The sequence below is a fragment of the Cottoperca gobio genome, chromosome 1 (genome assembly GCF_900634415.1).
Source record: "Cottoperca gobio chromosome 1, fCotGob3.1, whole genome shotgun sequence".
NCBI lineage: Eukaryota > Metazoa > Chordata > Actinopteri > Perciformes > Bovichtidae > Cottoperca > Cottoperca gobio.
This window is the reverse complement of record NC_041355.1, coordinates 22,816,910-22,837,561: the sequence shown is the minus strand read 5'-3', so window position 1 is coordinate 22,837,561 and position 20,652 is coordinate 22,816,910. Positions and strand designations below refer to the sequence as shown.

At 37.2% G+C, this 20,652-nt stretch overlaps 1 protein-coding gene across 1 annotated transcript; it reads right to left on the bottom strand.

The window, feature by feature from the left end:
• Positions 1-240: 240 nt before the first annotated feature.
• LOC115012242 (integrin alpha-X) lies at positions 241-19,316 on the bottom strand. Its single transcript, XM_029437749.1, has 31 exons — positions 19,185-19,316; positions 17,446-17,563; positions 17,035-17,126; positions 16,800-16,882; positions 16,573-16,687; positions 16,326-16,456; positions 16,088-16,230; positions 15,013-15,163; positions 14,564-14,699; positions 14,375-14,448; positions 12,414-12,531; positions 11,925-12,067; positions 11,182-11,328; positions 10,880-11,077; positions 10,309-10,439; positions 9,808-9,965; positions 9,547-9,713; positions 9,018-9,134; positions 7,989-8,059; positions 7,766-7,907; positions 6,399-6,497; positions 6,148-6,227; positions 5,950-6,030; positions 5,713-5,788; positions 2,549-2,656; positions 2,419-2,460; positions 2,193-2,318; positions 1,963-2,073; positions 1,827-1,859; positions 1,617-1,727; positions 241-1,411 (listed from the first exon to the last, which is right to left on the bottom strand). Exons 1-31 carry the CDS (start codon positions 19,282-19,284, stop codon positions 1,235-1,237), a joined length of 3,579 nt encoding a protein of 1,192 aa, XP_029293609.1. The 5' UTR covers positions 19,285-19,316; the 3' UTR covers positions 241-1,234.
• Between the last annotated feature and the right edge of the window lie 1,336 nt (positions 19,317-20,652).

Here is a 20,652-nt window from a genome sequence, read left to right as displayed (position 1 = left end):
CACTCCTTTGTCCTCTGGACTGAGTTTAAATGAATTGAAACATTTTCTCATAACTTTTGGGTTTTAGGCCAGGAGTTTAGCATAGCAACACATCCCCCTAACAAAGTTGACTTCTCAGCAGAAACATTTTGGAAAGTACAAATTGCAGTAGGCTATTGCATATTATGATAACATTTATAAATGAATTACACCTCTGTACGATGTGCCCATTTGTTAGGCAAAGCCATTTCACTGGACAGGTTAAAAACAAAATATATTTTTAATTTGTTTCTTACAAGTACAAAAAATGACACTGGAAGGTATGTTTATAATACTTTACATTTACACAAAAGCTGATGTACAATTCCAGTCCAAACAGTAAGTGCTATGTGGTCAAAAGGAGACAGGGTGGGAAAATAGCGGAATTGAGGGCGAAAGAAAAAGTGAGGCTAAAATACATTATTAGAGTTTCTACAATTGAGTTGCTTCTCACTTCATCCTGAGTGACTACTAACAATTTATTTATTTCTGTACTGTATTGTAGTGTTACCAACCAAAGGACTACTGCTTATCAGGCCACATTACAGCATTATTTTCTAGGTTTATTATTGTTTCTAGTCTTTATGTTAAGCTAAGGTAACATCTACTGGCTCCAGCTTCATGATTAACAGACAGACATATGTGATGTCATCAGTTTTGAATGTTATCATTGAATGGTCGTTATCAGTTGTTCACTACAATTTTAATGCCTCAGACGGGGCAAAATGGGCAAACTGCACCAAACCGCACGTTGCAAAAGTGAAACTTAACTTAACGGTTACAGTTTAATGTTGTGAATCCAAACAAAATCAATTCAAAACAAAACAACTTGTTTTTAGGTATAGCCAAAACGGTTTGGTTAGATTTAGGAAAAAATGGTTTGAGTTAAAATCAGTATGTTTGTTACATAAGTATAGTAATTATAGTATATACATATCGTAAGTTAGGTATGTTCCGTAACTTAAATAAGTCAGCGTGTTGAGTTTTGGTTTAAACAGGAGACAAAGGGCAGTCTCTGGAGAGAAAGTCCTGTGCTTTATTTTACCCAACCATCGGCATGGACGAGTACTAGGTCCCTTCTAAAACATATATATAAGGCTAATAACCACAGATAACCTAGCCAATGGGCTGATAACTTTCCAAGCAGGTGGTTCTAACTCTCAGCAAGAAAGCGAATAAGTACATTTGACAAAATGTATCAATATTATTTATACATTTAATCCAGTCCCTCCACTGCATCAACTTGTGGGGGGCTGCCGCTCCCCTCATCGTCATCAAGAAGCCATTTTTCCTCTGCAGGTTGGTCAAATTTGCCATGAGTCTCTGATTGGCTGACAGCCAAGCCTCCTGTTTTCTGATAATACTCCAGCGTTTTCCTCTTAAAACAACCCAACTTAAGACGGACACAAGAAAAATAATTAGACCAAACACAACGGAGACCCACCCATATTACAGTGGAAAAGCATTTCTTCAAATGTTTTTAATTCAGTTACTAACATTCAAGTAACAGCTCTGAATTTAAAGATGGATGTTTGTCTTTAACTTGTGTTTTATGTGCTAGGATTGTGGTTTGGACAGAAAGAGAAATCGACTCTCACCTTAAACATGATGACTGTGATCATGATCAGGAGCAAGAGTCCCATTACAACTCCAGTTGAAATGATCAGCAGTTGATCTGGGAGGATTATGAACTCAACTCGAACTTCAGTCTGTTGGCAGAGAAAATAAAAGTTTTCAAAGTGAGGCTTATTTAAATGAGGATAAAATGTCTCGTATATAAAATAGTTTTGGCTGTTCGTGTGTCGTACCCATTTCATTGTTGGATCGTTGTCAGACTTCTCCTGCGTAAAACCATATTTATTTAGTAGTTAATAAATATGACAAATTAGCATATCCTGGGGAGAAAAAGTGAAATGGCATTACTGTGGTCAAACGTCAACATACCTGTTCGTAAGACTTCAGCGCATATCGTTGTTTGTCATAGTTAACCTGTATAAAGCTTTTAAATTTAACTTCTGAGCCATCTCCAGTATATCGTTTAAGGAAGGCAATATTCTGCAAAGTAAGAGCATGTCAATTAATGATATATTCCTCACTTTTAAGGAATACTTTGTATTCTGTGTGTGTGTGTGTGTGTGTGTGTGTGTGTGTGTGTGTGTGTTATTTATACGTACCGCTGCTTGCTGTTTGAGATCCCTAAATTGCACGTCTCCTGACAATGTTAACTCGGTGGGTGAGTCATTGTCCAGGATGAAACTGTCACACACAATGACTTTGCAGTATTTTTCTGGTGAACAGTACTGTAACACAGCAACAGTTCATTTTCACAGTTCCCAAGGGATTTGTAATTTCACAACATGTTCAGTTAGAATATTTAGATAATAAATATGTTTGACTTACTTTATGTTCCTTGTCAAAAGTTCTTGTGCATTGAGTTTTGTTCTTTAAAAAAATGGTAATTGGTAAGCATTAAGGTTTTGTATTTCAATAAACAGCAGCAGTATAGGTACGTATAAGTAGTGTTCCTTACCTGCTGGACAATGACTTGATAGTCTGTCATTTCAAAGTCATGTTCCAGTTTAGTTGGGAAAAACAGGGACACATTGACTGGAAAGGCCTTGAAACCAAGATTATTTATCTGCGAATAGTAAGAGACATTTGTTTCTTTTAAAGAATGGCTCAACATGTTTGGAAATCTGCTCATTCACTTTCTTGCTTGGAGTTATATGAGAAGATTATTACAACTCTGTATGGTAAAAAATGCAATGTAATTACAAATAATTCATTTGTGTACACTACCTGCCCACCACCAAACAGCAGACAGATCAAGTTAGCGACTAGCTGGTGAACATATTGGAGCATGTAGCAGCTAATTCATCCAGAGTTGGTGAAGACCAAAACTGAGCTAGAAGGGTAGTGAATATTGAACTAAAGTTTGTCAGGTGAACAGAAACACGATCTGCAAACTCATTGCTAGATGCCACCAGGGACGTGCGGTCAGGGGAGGTCATCATGAAAAGTAAAAAAACAACTAACAATAAAATTAAATATAAACGCTTGTCCACTGGTCTGTGCTATAAATGCATTTTCTGTATGATTCCAATAATTTTGATAATTTTTAAAGTCAAAATAGCTGCGTATCCTTTGTTTAGCGGAGAGATGCTAGCTGCGGCAGCGACGAGCTGAGCCTCCCCTCGGATTGCGCAATCCCACGCAAACTAGGTTGAGTGCATGCATTTGGCGCGTGCCTGTTGCTATCTCTCTGTATGTCGCCAATATTGTCATGACTCTGGATTTGTGTTCCTGTTTTATTTTTGTAGAGTTCACCTCCCTTGTGCCATGTCTTGTGTTTACTTCCTGTCTTTGTGTGGTTTCCCACCATCGTCAGCGTCTGCCCCGCCCCTGATTGTTTTCACCTGTTCCCACTCACCTCTTGTATAAATTGTCCTGTCTCCCCTTGTCGTGGGTCAGTTCGTCTTGTCTTATCCTTGTCATAGCATGTGTAAGTTCCAGTGAAGTACCAGTGTGTTTTTTTAGAGAACTTTGTTTATCCTCCTAGCGAGCGCTTTGAGTTAAGATTTTGTTTTATTGAAGTAAAGTATTGTTTTTTTACACTTTACCATTGTGTCCGGAGTCATGCGTATGAGTCTTCCTTCCCTGTGTCTGAGGCGTAACAAATATAATGTTTACAGACACTTTTTTATTATGAGTCGTGACTTTCCATAGTCCAGTTAATGTATGTAATGTATGTGTGTGTAACCAGTGGTGGGCCGTCAGGGCCACCAAGGCCTTCTCTGCTGGCCTAAACATCATCAGAATATAAATTTAATTTTGATATATTTTTTCCACAAATATGTATTAAATTATTCCACATATTCTCTTCATTTCATAGCTTTCCTCTTGGTTGCGCTGCTTCCAGCCTCAGATGGAGATGTGGAGGGCTGGCCTTTACGTTAGAGCTTTTATCCAATCATATTTCAGCCATAATGTGTTGCCATGGTCCACGAAATCTGCCCTTAGACCTTCAGAATCAACAGTGCGGGGGCCTATCGCTTAAAGTGAACGGAGACAAAACTGTTGCGTTAACCAATCAGATTTCGAGTTGGCGACACCGGGGCCAGCTAGCAGGCGTACGATAACGTCAGCACGTCCACGTCTTTTGATTGGATACGCACTATTGAGAGGCAGAGCTATGCAGAGCTAGCAAACTGAACTTGAACGAGCTAATTTGTGTACAAGCTGTTTTTTTTCAAACCACAATGGCTGAAGGAGGAGAAGAGATCGATGTGGTCGCAGATTTAATTATGCCATTTTCAAGACGAACTTTTCAAGAAAGGCTAGACACCGTGAGAAGAGAGCGGCCAACCCCGACGCTAGCGAGACTATCACAGGGTTTGTCCGCCACTTTCAAATCACTAACTACGAGCGGTATCACAGCCTCCGAGAGGCACTGCACATTGTACTGCTGGGAATGCCTGCTATTTACAGCTGATCGATTTGGTGTTTGGAGCCACACAGGGTTTGGAAACTTGAGTTGTCTAACCAAGGCAGCAACGAGACACCAAAGCACGGCTGGGCACTTACAAGCAACGGTGCTTTTGAAAACCTTTGGGACACCCGAGTGGATCTACAGCTCAACGAACAAGTGCGCAGGGAAACGGAGCTCCACAACGACAGGGTGAACAAAACTAGGGAAATGCGGATTTATTGATTATAAATGTTTCGGAAATATTAATATAACTAAGTTGTACTTAACTATGTTAAGGTGATGCAACGCCCAGTTATACTGCATTTCTGTCTAAATGTATAGTTTCTAGAGCCATGGTGTCATAATGATGGTATTAAGAGGAGGAATAATTCAGGTAGGACTGTGTAGGTCGGACATCACTGAAGGCCTAGGTGGGAAAAGCACGGCCCGCCACTGTGTGTAACATATTTAGTCTTGCTGATGTGACATAAAACCACAGTGAGGCAGACAGTACTCTGCCGCACTGAAGAGGGCGCACGTGAGCCCACAGCTTCGTGTTGCTGCCGTTCTTCTACGCAGAGACGGTAAGCGCCAACAAGCTACTGCTAGCTAACATCAGAGTCAGGTGCACTGTAGCACCGTTTAGTTTAGTTTCTTTCTCGGACTGACGGCCAAAAATGGAAGATTTTACAAGTAAAGGTAAGACCACTATTTTATTGAAAATGAGATCTGACTAAGAGAAAACAATCCATTATTTGAATTAAAAACTGAATTTTTACCTTAAATAAAATATTATGTTGTTAATAGTGCAGTCTGTATTACAATTAATCAAAGCATCACACTAAAAACGCTATGGAGGGTGCAAAGCAAATACCTCTCTGAGCCGCTATAAATGTAGCTTCTTTTTTGGCCAAATATGTACCTTACTGTGTGTGTATAAAGAATGCTGATATGAGATATGAAAAATAACCAGTAGTCAATGTTCATGCTGCCAAGAAAATGGTGAATATGGTACTGCGTTGGGTTCATATATTTGTAAATATGACTGAAAGAGTGAGTGCCTCCCCAGCCATGAACCTCACCGCACGTCACTGGATGCCACTAAATCCTACACACTGTTCCTTTAAGACTGGCCTAAAGTGGCAGCTTGATCAGTACCTAATGATTAGTTAAAATGGGCTTTGGGACTGGGTGGTTGTTTGTTGCATAGTAATTTACGGCCTCACCTTATATGTAGTAACCAATTTTTTAGGTACAGTGTCCTCTGTTGTGAAGTTCAGATAGGTGATAGGGTCTTCTTTCCTAAAATGAATACAGGATGATCACAATATGCAAAGAGCTGTGGGATAATATATACTACTGAGTGGATCAAAATAAATGTAATAATTAAAATAACAAGAATTACTAGGCATGTATAAGAACTAGAGTTACAAAATATTATTTGTGCGAATAGTGCCACTTACACTGTTACTGCCATTTTAATTTCAAATTGTACTTGGATTTCTTTGGTGATGGAATTGGTCCTGGTGGAGTTTGTATTATCACTGAGGATGTAAAAAGCATTTCACGTGAGTATTAAACATGAAAAACATAATGATAATAAATATATTTTAAGAGAATGTTTAGCTTTGTTCTCTGTGTTGGATTGTATGAGGCCTGACCTTTCTCCAGTAATGGTCATCCAAATTGTGTCATTCCACTCATACTCCTGCATGACGTGGAAAGAAATTCTAAATGTTGCCTTGAACGGGAAAAAAAAAGAAGAAAATGATGTTAGATGTGAGTCAAAGCGAAAGAGAAAATATCTACCTGAGAGAATTTGCCTTGGTAGTAAATGTCAAAGGTTCAGGCAGTTGGTCGCTGTTCCTGATTTCTGTCTTGTATGTGGGTGTCTGGGTGCAGTATGACTCACAGCGGATCTGCTGCGAAACACCGGACGGCTGACACCACATATAGTTTTGTTGAGTACTCCTTGTAGATCATCACAGATGTGGATCGTTGGTCTCGTTGCCTTTTTAAAGAAAACATTTTTTTTAACATTAACTGAGACCCTCCAGAATAAAAGCTTTTAGTTTGAATGTATTGCTGTGATGGTTGTGTAAACATGACCATACTTTGATATACTTTAGGTGAGTTTCTGTTAACATTTTCAGGCAAGTCTAAAAATGTCAAACAGCATTAGTTCTCAGAGTTTGATGTTGGTGCATTAGCAATAGTGCCTCTGACAACCCACATATCCTGCTTTGGTTTCAAATCATCTTGTTGATCTACTCTTTTTGCAGAAGTTATGCACTTGACATCAGTGGAGCTTAATTTTATTTATTTATTTTTCTTACATACGTTACAAGTCATTTGTGACATAAGTAATAATTAGTATTGTTCCTTTTATTAAATTGTGCAAAAAGTGCAACATATATAAATAATGTCATCTGCTGACATTCATCTTAAATAAAGGGGGGCGGGGGGCAGAGGTGTGATAGTGTGTTTTCGGAATTGCAGTCAAATTTTAGTAACCATGTATGTACATACATTTCTTTCTGACAAGCGGTTCAACAAAGATTGAATGATCAGGTTTTTTGTTAAACTATTCTCCTATGGAATGATTGTAAAGATAAATAACTGGACAAAAGATATATGGTCATCATGCGTATCTTAAGTTACATGAACCAGGGTTATTCATCATGCCACATCTGTGGCAAACCAAAACAAATTAGTGGCAAACCCAGATATAATTCAATAAAAAACACCCAGACCCAGTTTACTAAAATCATTGTGATATTCATGGAACTTGATTAAGATAACATGTCATTTGTGACATGACACGTTATCCTGCTGGAAGTAGTCATGAGAAGATGGGTAGGCGTTGGCCATGACAAAATTGTCAATGTCAAAAATGTAATAATTCTGATTTGGTACATGTGCCGAGAAAATATCCCTGAATGGATTTGTGAATTCATGTCTTCTAGCCAAATTCTGACCCTGCCATCTGCATGTTGCAGAAGACATTGAGATTACCCACAATGCAACTCAACCGGCGACAATTCAGTCGGAGATTCTGGTGTGTTATGCTAGTAGCAGCTAATGTAGCCTCGCATCGCTAGCAGGGATGAGGAACAGGCACACACCCGGATTCTCTTCATTAAATTTTTTTTATTCTTAAGCCCTAATCGACACTGACTCACTGGAGGCGTTCCCCTTTCACAAGCAGGTCTACAAGTGTATATATAGTAAAAAGAAAACTGAATGGAGCATGAAGTAGATGTTTAACTTTTAAGTCACCTCTGTCAGATTCATCATGGAGAAGGAGAGGCCTGTAGGATAGTGCATCATCAGGCTCGTGTTGTAAGAGTCATCACCATGATTGGACAGTTTTACAGACACATTGAAGTAGTTATCTACTGCCACCAATAATGTTGGGATCCTAAGAGAAAGAGAATACTTCTTACCTTTGGTCATACAATGTTAGTTTTACAGTTGCTCTGGGTTTGTCATATATACATACGTGAAGTTGAAATCCACCTCAAGTTCGGCAATACAGGTGTCATTTTTCCTACAATGCTTTTCAAAGGGAATCTGTGAAACAAAGAAATATCTGTTCATGTCATGCTTGAAAATACAGGGCAAGCCAGAAAAAGTGGTGTAAACAACAAAGGATTCCTTTGGAACACAATAAACAAACTAGAGAGGATCTTGCGATTGAGATCAGACCAGCCATGTGCCAAGTCGGGCCAGTGGCGTAGAGTGAGGGGGCCGATGAATGAATGCTTCCTCACTTCTTACGCCCTTCTTCCGGTGCCTATGCTCAGACGACACTAATTTTACACTACACATGTGTAACGTTTTTTGACTGTATCTTGCATAATTGTCAAAAATCTCTCAGACAAACAGACAGAAATACTCCAAAAATGGCAAATTACTCCAAACCTCCTCTGTGGTAGTTCCTCCTAAAGTAGGCGTCACCAGGAGGACATTTTGCCATGATGACACACATAGACTCACAAGTGTAAACCATACCAGCGTCGCTTTTGGGGCTGTTAACAATATTGGTTTTGTGACCAGGCAAGTTAAAAAAGAACAGTGCTTTTCATAATCAGCATTATTGGTCTAAGGTGATTTTGTACAGACATTTAGTTAATCAGAGAAGTAATTCTAATAATTTTCTCCTGACACCTCATCTAGTGTCACCAGGAACCAGTAGGTTGATATGTTTGGTTCAGAATGAAATATCTCAACAACCATTGGATGAATTGCTGTGAAATTTGGTAGCAACATTAATTTTTGTCTCCAGATTAATTGTAATAACTTTCACATCAGCCTCAGCTGTACAAAACACAAATGAATAATATTCCTCATCACATACTTAAAACAAAATTAAATTTGACTCCCCATTGTGTGTGCATAAATCTGATCCTTTTCTTTACGTATACACAAATGTCTTAGAAACTGAGTTGGGCACATGTAAACAGAAAATCTGTAAGGATACAATTTCATGTGACTACCTGCAGCCTTCTGCTGTAGTCACTGCACATACCTCAACAGCAGCCTGAACGTTGCTGTCCACATTCAGGACGGAACTCGCGCTCTCACTGTCAACTTGGGAACATTTTAATTTGATGCTGATGGGGGTTAATGTGTCTTTCACACATTTCTGCAAGAAAAGAATTAGAGTCATCTGCATATTGTCGAAGCGCAGACAGATGAAGTTGAATTCGGGATTATAGTTTTATAAGATATATTTCTGTTAATGTGCATGAAAAGGTGTTGCTACATGGGCGGGTGATTTGGAAAGGATTTGAGTTTTTATATTTTCATATTATAACCATCATTGAAGTTTTAATGGAAATGACCGTCAAAAAATGATCTGTGAATTCACAACTTAACACAATTTTGAGAATCTGTAGAATTAAGAGCCGTTGGTACACATGCCCAAAGCATACATTTTGAGCTATGGCCCAAAACTGTTAATCATTTAAACAAACAAACGTTGATCAATATACTTGACCTAAAGTGTTCTTATATTTAAAGTGTGTTGCGTGGATTAATGTAATTATTCTACATACTGGCATGTAGATGGAATAGTTGAAGCAGGTGTCTCCACCCCTCAGCTCGTAGGTAGAGGTGAGATTCCTAGCTTTCTTGTCGGTTTGACTGAAGAAACCTCGATACGTTTGTCTCATCGGATCCACATCGAGCGAGTACGAGATGTTCAGACTGGAGCTCATTGCCGCTGAAAGGCATACAGCAGGATTAAAATAACACATTGATAGGGTGTGCAGTACAAACAGCTGTGCGTGAATCACATTAGTGGCTCGGGTCCATACCTGCTTTACTTTTTGTTGTTTCTACCATTTCAAAGCAAGCTGTTAAGGTAATCATTGGTAAATTTTCCTCTGTTTTGCCAAAGCACTCAATGTTGTCGGTGCTTATCTCCTCAGGTTGAAAAGACAGACGTGTCATGACATTAAAGATGGGCCTGGACCTGAAAGCCAAAACAAAACAGAAATTGACTAAATGCACATTAGTCTTCTCTACAGGATGATTTGTATACATATGTATGAAGGATGTGTAAACTAGACATCAGTCCACAAGCTTTGTAGGTTATATAGGAGATGATTGACAGTTCTTTCCTTCACTCGGACTTCAAATAGGGTCCTTTTAACTGATTGGTTGAAAACACTGCTTTACAGGCTGTTCTGGGAACATCACATTTCACCTGACTTATCTTGGAATCAGTTTGGGTTGGCAAACAATGTGTTTATTTATTATATAATATGTTCTGCTGACCTCTAGTTTCTGTTACATAATGTACACAGTATTCATACCTTAAGACAACAGCCATGCCCTGTGATCCGACCACAATATCTGGGAGTCCGTCCTCTCCAAGGTCAATGTCCCCATCAATAGCCTGTCCAAAGAATCTCAGCCCAGGCTTTATTTTCTGTCCCATGATTCTCTGGAATCATAGAGATAGGCAAACTGAAATGGTGCATTATTTGCACATATTTTAATGTGTTCATGGTGCTCATGGAGGATGCTGCATGTTTAGTCATCTTATCCGCTACTAAATCATGTTATTCTGAGGATCGCTTTTTAGTTTGATTCAAAAGCCAGTTTAAGTCTGATGTGTTGGCAAACCAACACATTTGTGTAAGCCTCATGATGTTGATGGGCTATTAATTATTTTTTAAATGATTTTATGTGGAGTTTAGACAGAGAAATAGAAATGAAGGAGAGAGAGACTGATGTTGAAATTAATGTTTTCGACTGCTCCCAGCAAAGTGACCACTCACACAATCTGTAGCTGTTTTCTTGTAGAGGGCCAACTACCCTTTTCCCCCAATAATAATATAAAACAAAAAATATATATAATGTATCAAGTTTTCTTTGTCTCACCTGGCTGAAATTTCTGCGTATCCCTCTGCGTCTGTCCCCAAGGTAGATGTACACAACCCCTCTGTTGTTATCCTCAAGAGGAGCTCCAACAGCAACATCTCGGAGTCCATCTCCATTCAGATCTGCAAGGCTGGATATGGTGGTGCCGAATCTCCCTAAGGATTGTGCAGTCACATTCATTTCACTTTTAAGTTGAATCTGTGGAAAAATACAACATATGTTCATTGGTTAACACAATTGAATGCATTAATTAGCTGCTATTAAAACTCAAACACTGATTCTGAAGCTTTATCAAAGCCCACCTCATCAGTCAGTGTGTAGACGTAGATCTGGCCTTCTTTCTTCTCATGAGCCTGGTAAAACAGTGGAGCTCCCACCAGCAGGAAATCCATGTTACCGTCTGAGTCGACATCTACTGAGCACAACTCTGCACCAAAGTAGGAACCAATCTGAAAAGTTAAAATCATTTAAGTTAAAAATGATGTACTCCCTTTAACAACAAAAAACAAAACTGCATACAAGTAAAGTTGGGAAAGACATTTATTGTGCTTTCAACTACTTTGTCATTTTCTCACCATTTTTCTTCACGCAAAACTAAATGCCAGTGCAAGGAAGTGAACTTGTTTCCTCTCTGCAACCGCAGAAAGATGTGTCTTTGCACATTTTCATGTAGGTGCAACACACAGCTTCTTGCGTCTCTAAATGCATTTGATCAAATACATCTGCATGATACAATCAAACCCAGCAGCCTGTTCCAAGAAGCATGTTAATTATGTTTTCTGAGTAACTTTGCAAAGTAAAACCTGTAGTCTTTTTACAGCAAGTGTGAGTGTGAGGGGGTTTCTAGTTTTCACTGAGCAAAGGTAAAAATAAACGTGCCTCTCGGACAGGCTCCTGTTCTTCAAGTTCCTAAAAATGATAGACACTGGCTCTAAAGGTGGAATGACGAAAAGGCAGCGGGAGATTAAGGTTTAAAAATGCTGAAACCCTTGAATATGTAGAATAAATCCGATAATCTTTTTACTTTCTCAGGACAGATACCAACCTGTTCCCCGTTTATTCTATCGGCTACGATCCAGTTCTTGCCGTCGTGTCTGAAAAGTACGACCTGTCCTTTGTGCTCAAATCTTGGTGCACCCGTAAAATATAGAGCAGCGTTCTTCTTCTCTCCAACAGAAACAGAGTATCCTGCAAATCAGTTACATATGTCACAATCTGCTAAATGTTCACTTACATCAAAGAGGTTTTAAAGTAGTTTATGTAAATCTCAACAAAAAACAGAAGTCCTTTTTAAGAAGCCCTGTGCTATTGTGTCTTATTATGAAAGGTTGCACTCACTCTGCCTATAATTCCATCCTATCTATTTGCTACATTTACAATACAAAGCCATTTGTAACACATATTTTAGATTTGAAACTGATAGAGGTCATTTACTGAGGCAAGCATCACATAAAATAAATAAATCTCAAGCCAAATAAAAATATTTTTACATAAAGAGGTAGATCATCTGAAAAGAAATAAACGACTTCAGTACCCATGTAGGAGTCATTCTTCATGAGTGGATCTTCAATTTGTCTTTCTATTTCTTCATGGCGGTTTTGGAGAGAACCACGCCAGCTGTTTGATCCCACTGAACCCAGAATCAAAGTATCCTGTTGGAAGAAATGTGCAGGTCAGAGCGCAGAGTGGAGCTACCAGCAGTAGTTATGTTGGAAGGAGACAGATCAGTTGCTGCAGTCAGAGTTTTTTGATTGTGGCTGGTTGGACCAGTGAATCAATCAATGAAGAGACATTCAAAAAATCAAAGAGATCAAATCAACAGAAACCATGTTAACCGCATGCTAAAGTGTTAATTATTACACGCTTTAGCCTGACCTCCAGTCCTTAACTCTTTAATGTCCCAACCCAGAAAAAAACAAGGGAATTTGTCATTTTTTAAATTATTTTATTTCCTAGTTCCATTAGGACGACACAGCTTTTTAGTAGAATGTTTCCATTAAACTTAAATAAGTTTTAGTTAAACTTCTCTTTTTTGGACAATAGCAATGTGCAGTACTTGAAATGAAAATATTTTACATATAAGATGTATTTATTTAAATACAACGAAATAGGCAAATATTAACATTTTATTAAAATAAAATCAGTAGTTCAGTCTTATCATTCAAACGTGTGTACAATATTCACTGTATATGTTCAAGATCATCACACTTTTTTGAGGGGATGAATACTTCAATACTACTGAGAGTGATTTTTCTACCACTGCCATGTTGGAAGAAAGGCACCTAAAAAGATCTGGTTCTGAAAAATGCACCCTGAGATCTTTTTCTTTTTTTCTTTCTTTTCTTTCATTAAAGTGCTAGAGAGGCTCAAGCAGGTAGGTTTAAGTAGATCTCATTTTTCAAAAAGGCAGATCATTAAAGGGTTAACAAGCATGTAAACTTGCTAACTGTACATTTTTAACTGTTAACATGATAACTTGAATTAAGGGGGTTATGGGCCCTTCATTAAGAGGATGTCCCACACATACTATATATAGTATTTAATTGTTTACAGTTTAGTGGATTTGGTTGTTTAAAGACAATGGTTAATTAGAAATGTATATAATTCATTAAAATAATACTGGAGGGATGCCACGTTCCAGAGAAAACAGACTTTTTTATATACTTATTTTAATAACCATTAATTGTATTTCGATTCACAAATTGTCTCTGTACATAGTAGTTTTTATCGTTACCTTTCCAACATAAAGTTCTTCTGATGCATTTCTGACAGATAACTGCTCAAGGCATGTTTGATGCCAATACATGTGTGGTTTCGTATGGAAGTCTGGGATTATCAGAACTCACTTGTGGTTACTACCAGTCTTTTTTGTTTCGTTTTTTTAATTTAAATTGTCTGTATCAAACATCACTAGTTCAATTTTACTTTTAAAACTCCTACATTATTGATAATGCACTGACATGTCAAATGTTTGTCCTGTTGTCTACCTTGCAAAGTACCGTACATACTTTAGAAAGAGGTACGCTACAATGTTCATAGTCCTTTTTAAAAAGATTTGAAGATAATTATATTTTTGGGGCATTTTTTCCTTTATTGAGGACTTGTTTATATGGCAACCACCTTTGTTAGACAGATTAGCATCACCCCTTTGCTTTTTGTATTATATATTTGGGCTACTATCTATTTGCTTGTTTTTTAACCATGAGCAGCAACTGGAGAATTGACTAAAAGGTAGCGTTAGTGACCATAAAGTTCTGCTCGCTCCTCATTGCGAACAATTGAAAGACGCAGGTGCTCTGTAAAAACAGGCTATATGGACTTAATTCATATTTAATTGAATTGTTGTTATACATACTTTTTATGAACTTGATCTAATATTTCTGTCTAAATATAGACTATACATATCTGTCTATATATATGAATGGTTAGCAAGCACCGTGATGGTTGACTATAGTTATGGGTACAAGATTTTGATTGTGTTTAGATGTTACTCACGTTGTAGAAGACAGTACTGAATCCACTCTGAGACATTTCGTTCGTCATTTCTCTTGCCAGAGCCATTTTGGAGCCTTAATATAAAAATATTAGCACTTCATATTGTTATTGCAGAAGTATAACTAGAAGATAAATGGAATTGTGTAACAACATTATGTACAAAGAGGAGGAAAAGAAATTGCACATCACCTTCCATTTGAAAGTCCCTTTTTTGAAATGTTCCCAGTACTTTTGTGAGTCCGTCATAGTTCTCAATTTTGAAGGCATTTTTGTCTTTCGGCTCTGAAGCAATGGATTTGAAAACATTCAGGTCAGCCTTTTTGACCTGAAAACAGAATGCTGCTTAAAACCATGAAGTACCTCAGCAAGATAAACAACACAATGTTGTACAATCTTGGACTCAAAACTGGAATCAATACAAGTTGCAACAGACAAAATATTTTTTATGTTCCCATGCTGCTAAAAACATGTCTGAACTATTTTCTTCTGAGAAGTATAGCTGTGTATCATCTGCATAGCGGTAAACCGAACCATGAGTATGTATCCTTGAAGAATACCATGTGTTACTGTTTCAGCTGAATAAATACATTTATCTGACAGACAGAATAATGAAACATGTTTATCACATCATTGCTTACCCCAATGACAAAGCGAATGATGTTTTTATCATCATATCTTTTAATAATATCATTATTGTCGGGTTCACTGGGATCTCCATCTGTGATTAGTACCACAACTTGAGTTGCATCAGGAGAGGCGCCTGCATCTGGGCTTTCCAAGATTTTTTCCCTGAAACAAATGTAAAACTTGCCTTTAAAAAACATCTTCTTCTGAATTACCATCAATTACTTGAACAAGTAAAATGTTCATAATCCTACAGTTGTACTGTGCAAGTTCTTGTTTTGAGTGTCTTCCCTGCAACAAAGCTGTTATTATATATATATATATATATATATATATATATATATATATATATATATATATATATGATATAGATATATATATATATAATATATATAGATATAGATATAGATTATATATAGATATGATATATATATATATATATATAGATATATATATATATATATATCTCTATATATATATCTCGCTATATATTATATATATCTCTATATATAGATCTATTATATCTATCTATATCTCTATATATATATATATCTATAATCTATATCTATATATCTATCTCTATAGATATAGATATCTATAGATATATATATATCTTCATATATATATATATATTATTCTTCTATATATTATCTCTATATATATCTATATCTATATTAGTATCTCTCGCTCCTCCTCTCTCTCATTCTATCTCTATTCTCTCTTCTTCTCTTATAGCTCTATCTCGCTCTCCTCTCATCTTCTCTCTTATTCTCGTTCTCTCCTCTCTCTATGCTCTGCTATCTTCTCTCCTCTCTTCTCTTCTCGCTCTCTCTCTCTCTCCGCATCTCTCTCGCTCTCTCTCGCTCTCTCTCCTCGCTCTCTTCTCTCTTCTTCTCGCTCTCTCTCTCTTCTCTCTTCTATCTCTCGCTCGCGCGCCTATCTCTCTCTCTCGCGAGCCGCGCGCGCGCGCGCGCGCGCAGCGCGGAGAGAGGAGCGAGCGCGAGAGGAGGAGAGAGAGAGAGAGAAGAAGAGAGAGAGAGAGAGAGAGAGAGAGAGAGAGATAACTGTTTGTAATGTAACTGAACTTACAACACAAATGTGAGAGCTCTGTATGTGTTGGTGAGGCTCCTCATATGGGGTTCATTCGTAAGTTTGTTGAGATAACTACCAGTTTGGTAGTCATTGAAGTCAAAAACCTTCCTGTATTCTGTGGAGAACTGAACGGCTGCAAACTGAAAAAAGCAGATAAGATCATACAGTATTCAACATGATGTGTATTTAATTTAACAAAATGCTATGATGCTTTAATGTTGCAGTACACAGTTACCTTGATTGATGAGTTCTTAAGGCTGTTTATTATATCCATTATGAAATCTTTATTTTTGTTGAACTCTCCAATGGTCATACTCTCTGATCCATCAAACAGAAAGACAAGGTCCACGGTCTTTTTTGTGCATTCTGAAAAAAATAACAAAGTGAAAAGAAAAACATATTGAGAATAATATTTTACTTCAGGATGGACAATATGTTAAAATCACAGAGTTGGAGAAGTTTACATTCTAAATGTCTTTTACCTTGGAAAGTGGGTGTGAAAGAGTTGATTTGCTCAAGATTATCTGTGATCTTGTAGCACACGCTGTTCACATAGGAGTTCTGATAACATTCATGGATTACACTTGGACTGCAAACCTAGATCAGAACATATGAGGTGAAATACATTGATTATCATATAGATTTGTTTTGCTCAGAACTTGTGTATTTGCAATTTTATTGAATTTATTGAGCTTTGTGATTTTCTTACAATGAATTGGGAGCGTTTTGAGTCTTCAGCTATGGACAGTCCAAGGTGTTTGACTGGTATTGTTTTGTTTCTTAGAACAATATCTGCGACAGTAGATATTGATTAGTATTTTAAAAAACACATAAAGCTTATTAGCTACATTATACATTTTTTACATTTCACATTTCTGCATTGTTTAAATCTGTTCGTTTTTTGTTTTTAATTGTGTGTCTTATTATGTAATATAGAAAGAAACCTTGAGGCTTGACACACTGGATGGTTTGGTTTTGGTCAGGTTTGCATATTCCCCCAGATCCATTTTGCTGCAGCGGTGCAGTAACGATTATCCTGTGAATGGGGTCAACTATTTTATTGTCCAGGCTGACACGAGCAGCACAGTTTTAACTAAAGGAAAACATGCTCTAGCTGTTGTAAGCAGGGTTAGGGTTAGGGTTAGGAAGAATAGTCACAGGCCGCAATATCATTTATGATGATAAACCACAAAGTGTTACCGCTCTTCACAGGAGCTCTGATAAAATAAACCAGAATTATCTTCAAGTTAAATGCAAAAGGAAACCATGTGTGGCTGTTAAACTTTATGAGTAATCAGGATTTTACAACAACAATAAATATCAACTGAACCACCCAGCTGCAAATGTAAACTTACCCTTTCTTTGTGCCAGACGTGAATTGAAGCACTTTGTATCCAAAGAAATCCTTTTGTTCACCAATATGGACATCAGGATTTCTAATATCGATATTGAAAGCCAAAGAAACATGGATGGCTGCAATTTGTGAAAAAAAGACAACATATTTAAGTTTTACAAGATAAAATAAGATAACACAAACCTATATATATTATACCTGAGGGGAAATTCATTATATATAAGATTATTATAAACCTTAATCTAAATAGGTAGCAAATAATTAGAAATGATCACTAATAAATAAATTATATAAAAGAAATATAAAAGAATATTACAATTGTATCAATAATGTAAGATTTAAATGATGGGTTAGTAAACAAACACTGCCAAGCATTCATCACTATGATGAAGAATGCTTTGATTTACTGTATATTGTTTAGGTCTGTACACTTTTTACATTTAAAAATACATTTCTAAACAAAACTGTAGTGAATAATTATTGTATAAAGTGAGTATTATCAACTGGCTTAAGAACCTGTTCCCGGTTGATTCTAAGATGTTTTGAAAGAGCCTCAAACTTCTACAATGAAAATGTGGAGGGAACATTATGGAAATTGCTGCATGTGAAACTGGGAAAATGTACCTGGAACATTATATGTTTGGGTGATATATATATATATAGATGATATATGTCCAGAGGGGACAAACTCACCTTGACAAAAATCTGATGGTTTGGTACAGACTTAGCATTGCACTCTTATAACAGTGTCAGACTCAGGATGGACAGTTAAATAATGGATGCAACTTGATCAGAAGAATGCATTCTTCCTTCGTTTTTTTCAAAATCCGGCGCCCACATTGCAACTTGTTAGCGCAGTGTGGTCGTAGAGCTGCATGTGTTACGCTAGCAGCAGCTAATGTAGCCTGGAGCCTCAAGCAGAGACAACTGTGGCTACAGAGGTGATACAATTGATCAGAATTCATACAGCTCCCTCTCTGGAGCCACAAAAGACTTATACAACAAATAACTCCACTCCTCGACTGTCCACAAATCCATTGTTGTTGACCTTACTTCAAATCCCGATGTTCTACCCACATCAAGTGCTTAAATGCATTGTGCAGAGATGCGCTGTTCATTTCTGAGGACACATCACATTGTAATTATTAATAGTTTGGATTTATTGTGCCAAAGTTTTGAAATATCCACCTCTGAATTTCTTTGTGACATTCTACTAGTTGTGGCAAATAACATTACGTGCTGAGCAATTTCTTTCTTTAATAAACAATGTTGTGGTTACTCTGGATAGTCCAACGTTTCACCTCAGAGTGTAGTTTTAGTTGGAGTTAATGTTGCAATTGTCTTATCATGAAGCTACATGAAAGATTCAAATTGGGCATGAGTTTGTAGTCAAGCATCGCTCGCAGTCATCATAGTTTCCTGAGCTCTTGCACTCAGCACAGTTTCTTTAAATTAAACTGAGGGTTAAAAAATTTAAATCTAATGTGATAAATAAAACATGAATCTAAAAACAACCTGCATAGTGAACATTCAAGTGCAAAGACCCACATTACGAGGTTTACAACAAAAAAATGACATTTTTTGTTGTTCAACCCAAAAAAACCTCCAACATCAAACATCTCTCAAGGTTTATAACCTCAAAATCCCCTTCACATCTTCACCCACACATAAAGCATCCCGACCTTTCTTTTTGTAGATAAATATTGTCTTGTAAATATTTAGCAAAATTGTAGATCTTACCAACAGCCACCATGTAGGTGAGCAGGAGGATGCGACGCTGCCCATCCATCCTTCGCTTCACTCTCTCTGCTAGAAGTGTTGCTGGTATTTCTTTAGTCATGTGACTATGTAATACTTTCTGTGTGGTTTTTTTCTATCAGGGTGTTTCCGTAACAGGTGGTTGTGACACATGTTCTCTCACAGCAATGCTCAGCAAAATGTTTCTTTCTCTCATACTTCCCCTTTTCTTTGGTCATTACTAAAGCTTCCTTTTTGCACTTTTCATAAAAAGGAACTCCGACAGCCCGACTCTGAATCAACTGAATCCGGTGTTGTTAGCACACTATCAGTAAACACTTGAGCAAACACATACAGCTGAAGACATTTCTGTTGTTAGACAACTGAGACAACTAAAGGAGATTATACTGAACAAGGGAGGAAGATAATCAACACAATGATTTTAAGCAGATTCAAGCTTATTGGTGGCAGGATTCAATTCAATGGGCTGTATTTTATATTTGTTTGGTGCTTGTTTGAAGCATATTGATTTAACTTCTTATAATTAGCCTGGACCCCAAACCACACACATTTTGATGAACACAACTATAATAAGAAGGATGTAGTGAGAACAAAATGTTCATTGCCAACGATTGCTCCACTGCAATTGCTGTGCATATGACAAATGAAGACAGTTATCTGTAAAGTGAGCTACAACATTGAACAACATGTAACTTGACACTTTCATAAATGTGGTAAAATAGGAATGGTTCATTCCACTGGTGGAAGAAGTAGCAAATACATAAAAATACAAAAACAATCCATGAGAAGTTAAACTCCAGCACTCACATTTGTACTTGAGTAAGTAGTAGCAGTAACATGTACTTAAAGTAAAAGTACTTGTTTTATATATATATATAGTTGTATATGATCACTGATGCATTATCTCATGAGAAGCATTTTAATGTTGTCAGGGTGGAACTCATTTGAACCTATTTATATTCTGGGTAGTATCATTTGGGTGCAGTCAATAAATATAATCAATAATTGACATATTTATGAACGTCAGAATATCTATTGAGAAAGGATATATCTTTTGGCATGGCTGGTGTATTCAATTACTACGGTAGTTTTTTCAAGATGAACCTTCATTTTTTGAAGAAAAATCAATGAAGCGCATGTTGAGTAAGATTATGTGGAGATTTGTTTACCTCTGGAACAGAAGCTGGAGCTTCAAAATAATCAGGTCATTGTTTCTGGATAGAAATGTTGCTGGTGCAGTTTCTGTGTCATGTCTCATGCCGTGAGCACCGTTCACCTCCATGGTGTGTGGGGTGGCAGCAGATGTTTTAGGAATACCTTAAAACCTGGAAAACTAAAACGTATCTATCTGCGAGGCTAGAACATATTTTAAGTGAAATAAAAAATGTTTGGGAGAACCAACCTTTTATAGGTGGGCCATATTATAGTTGTCTGCTAACCTATAATATTA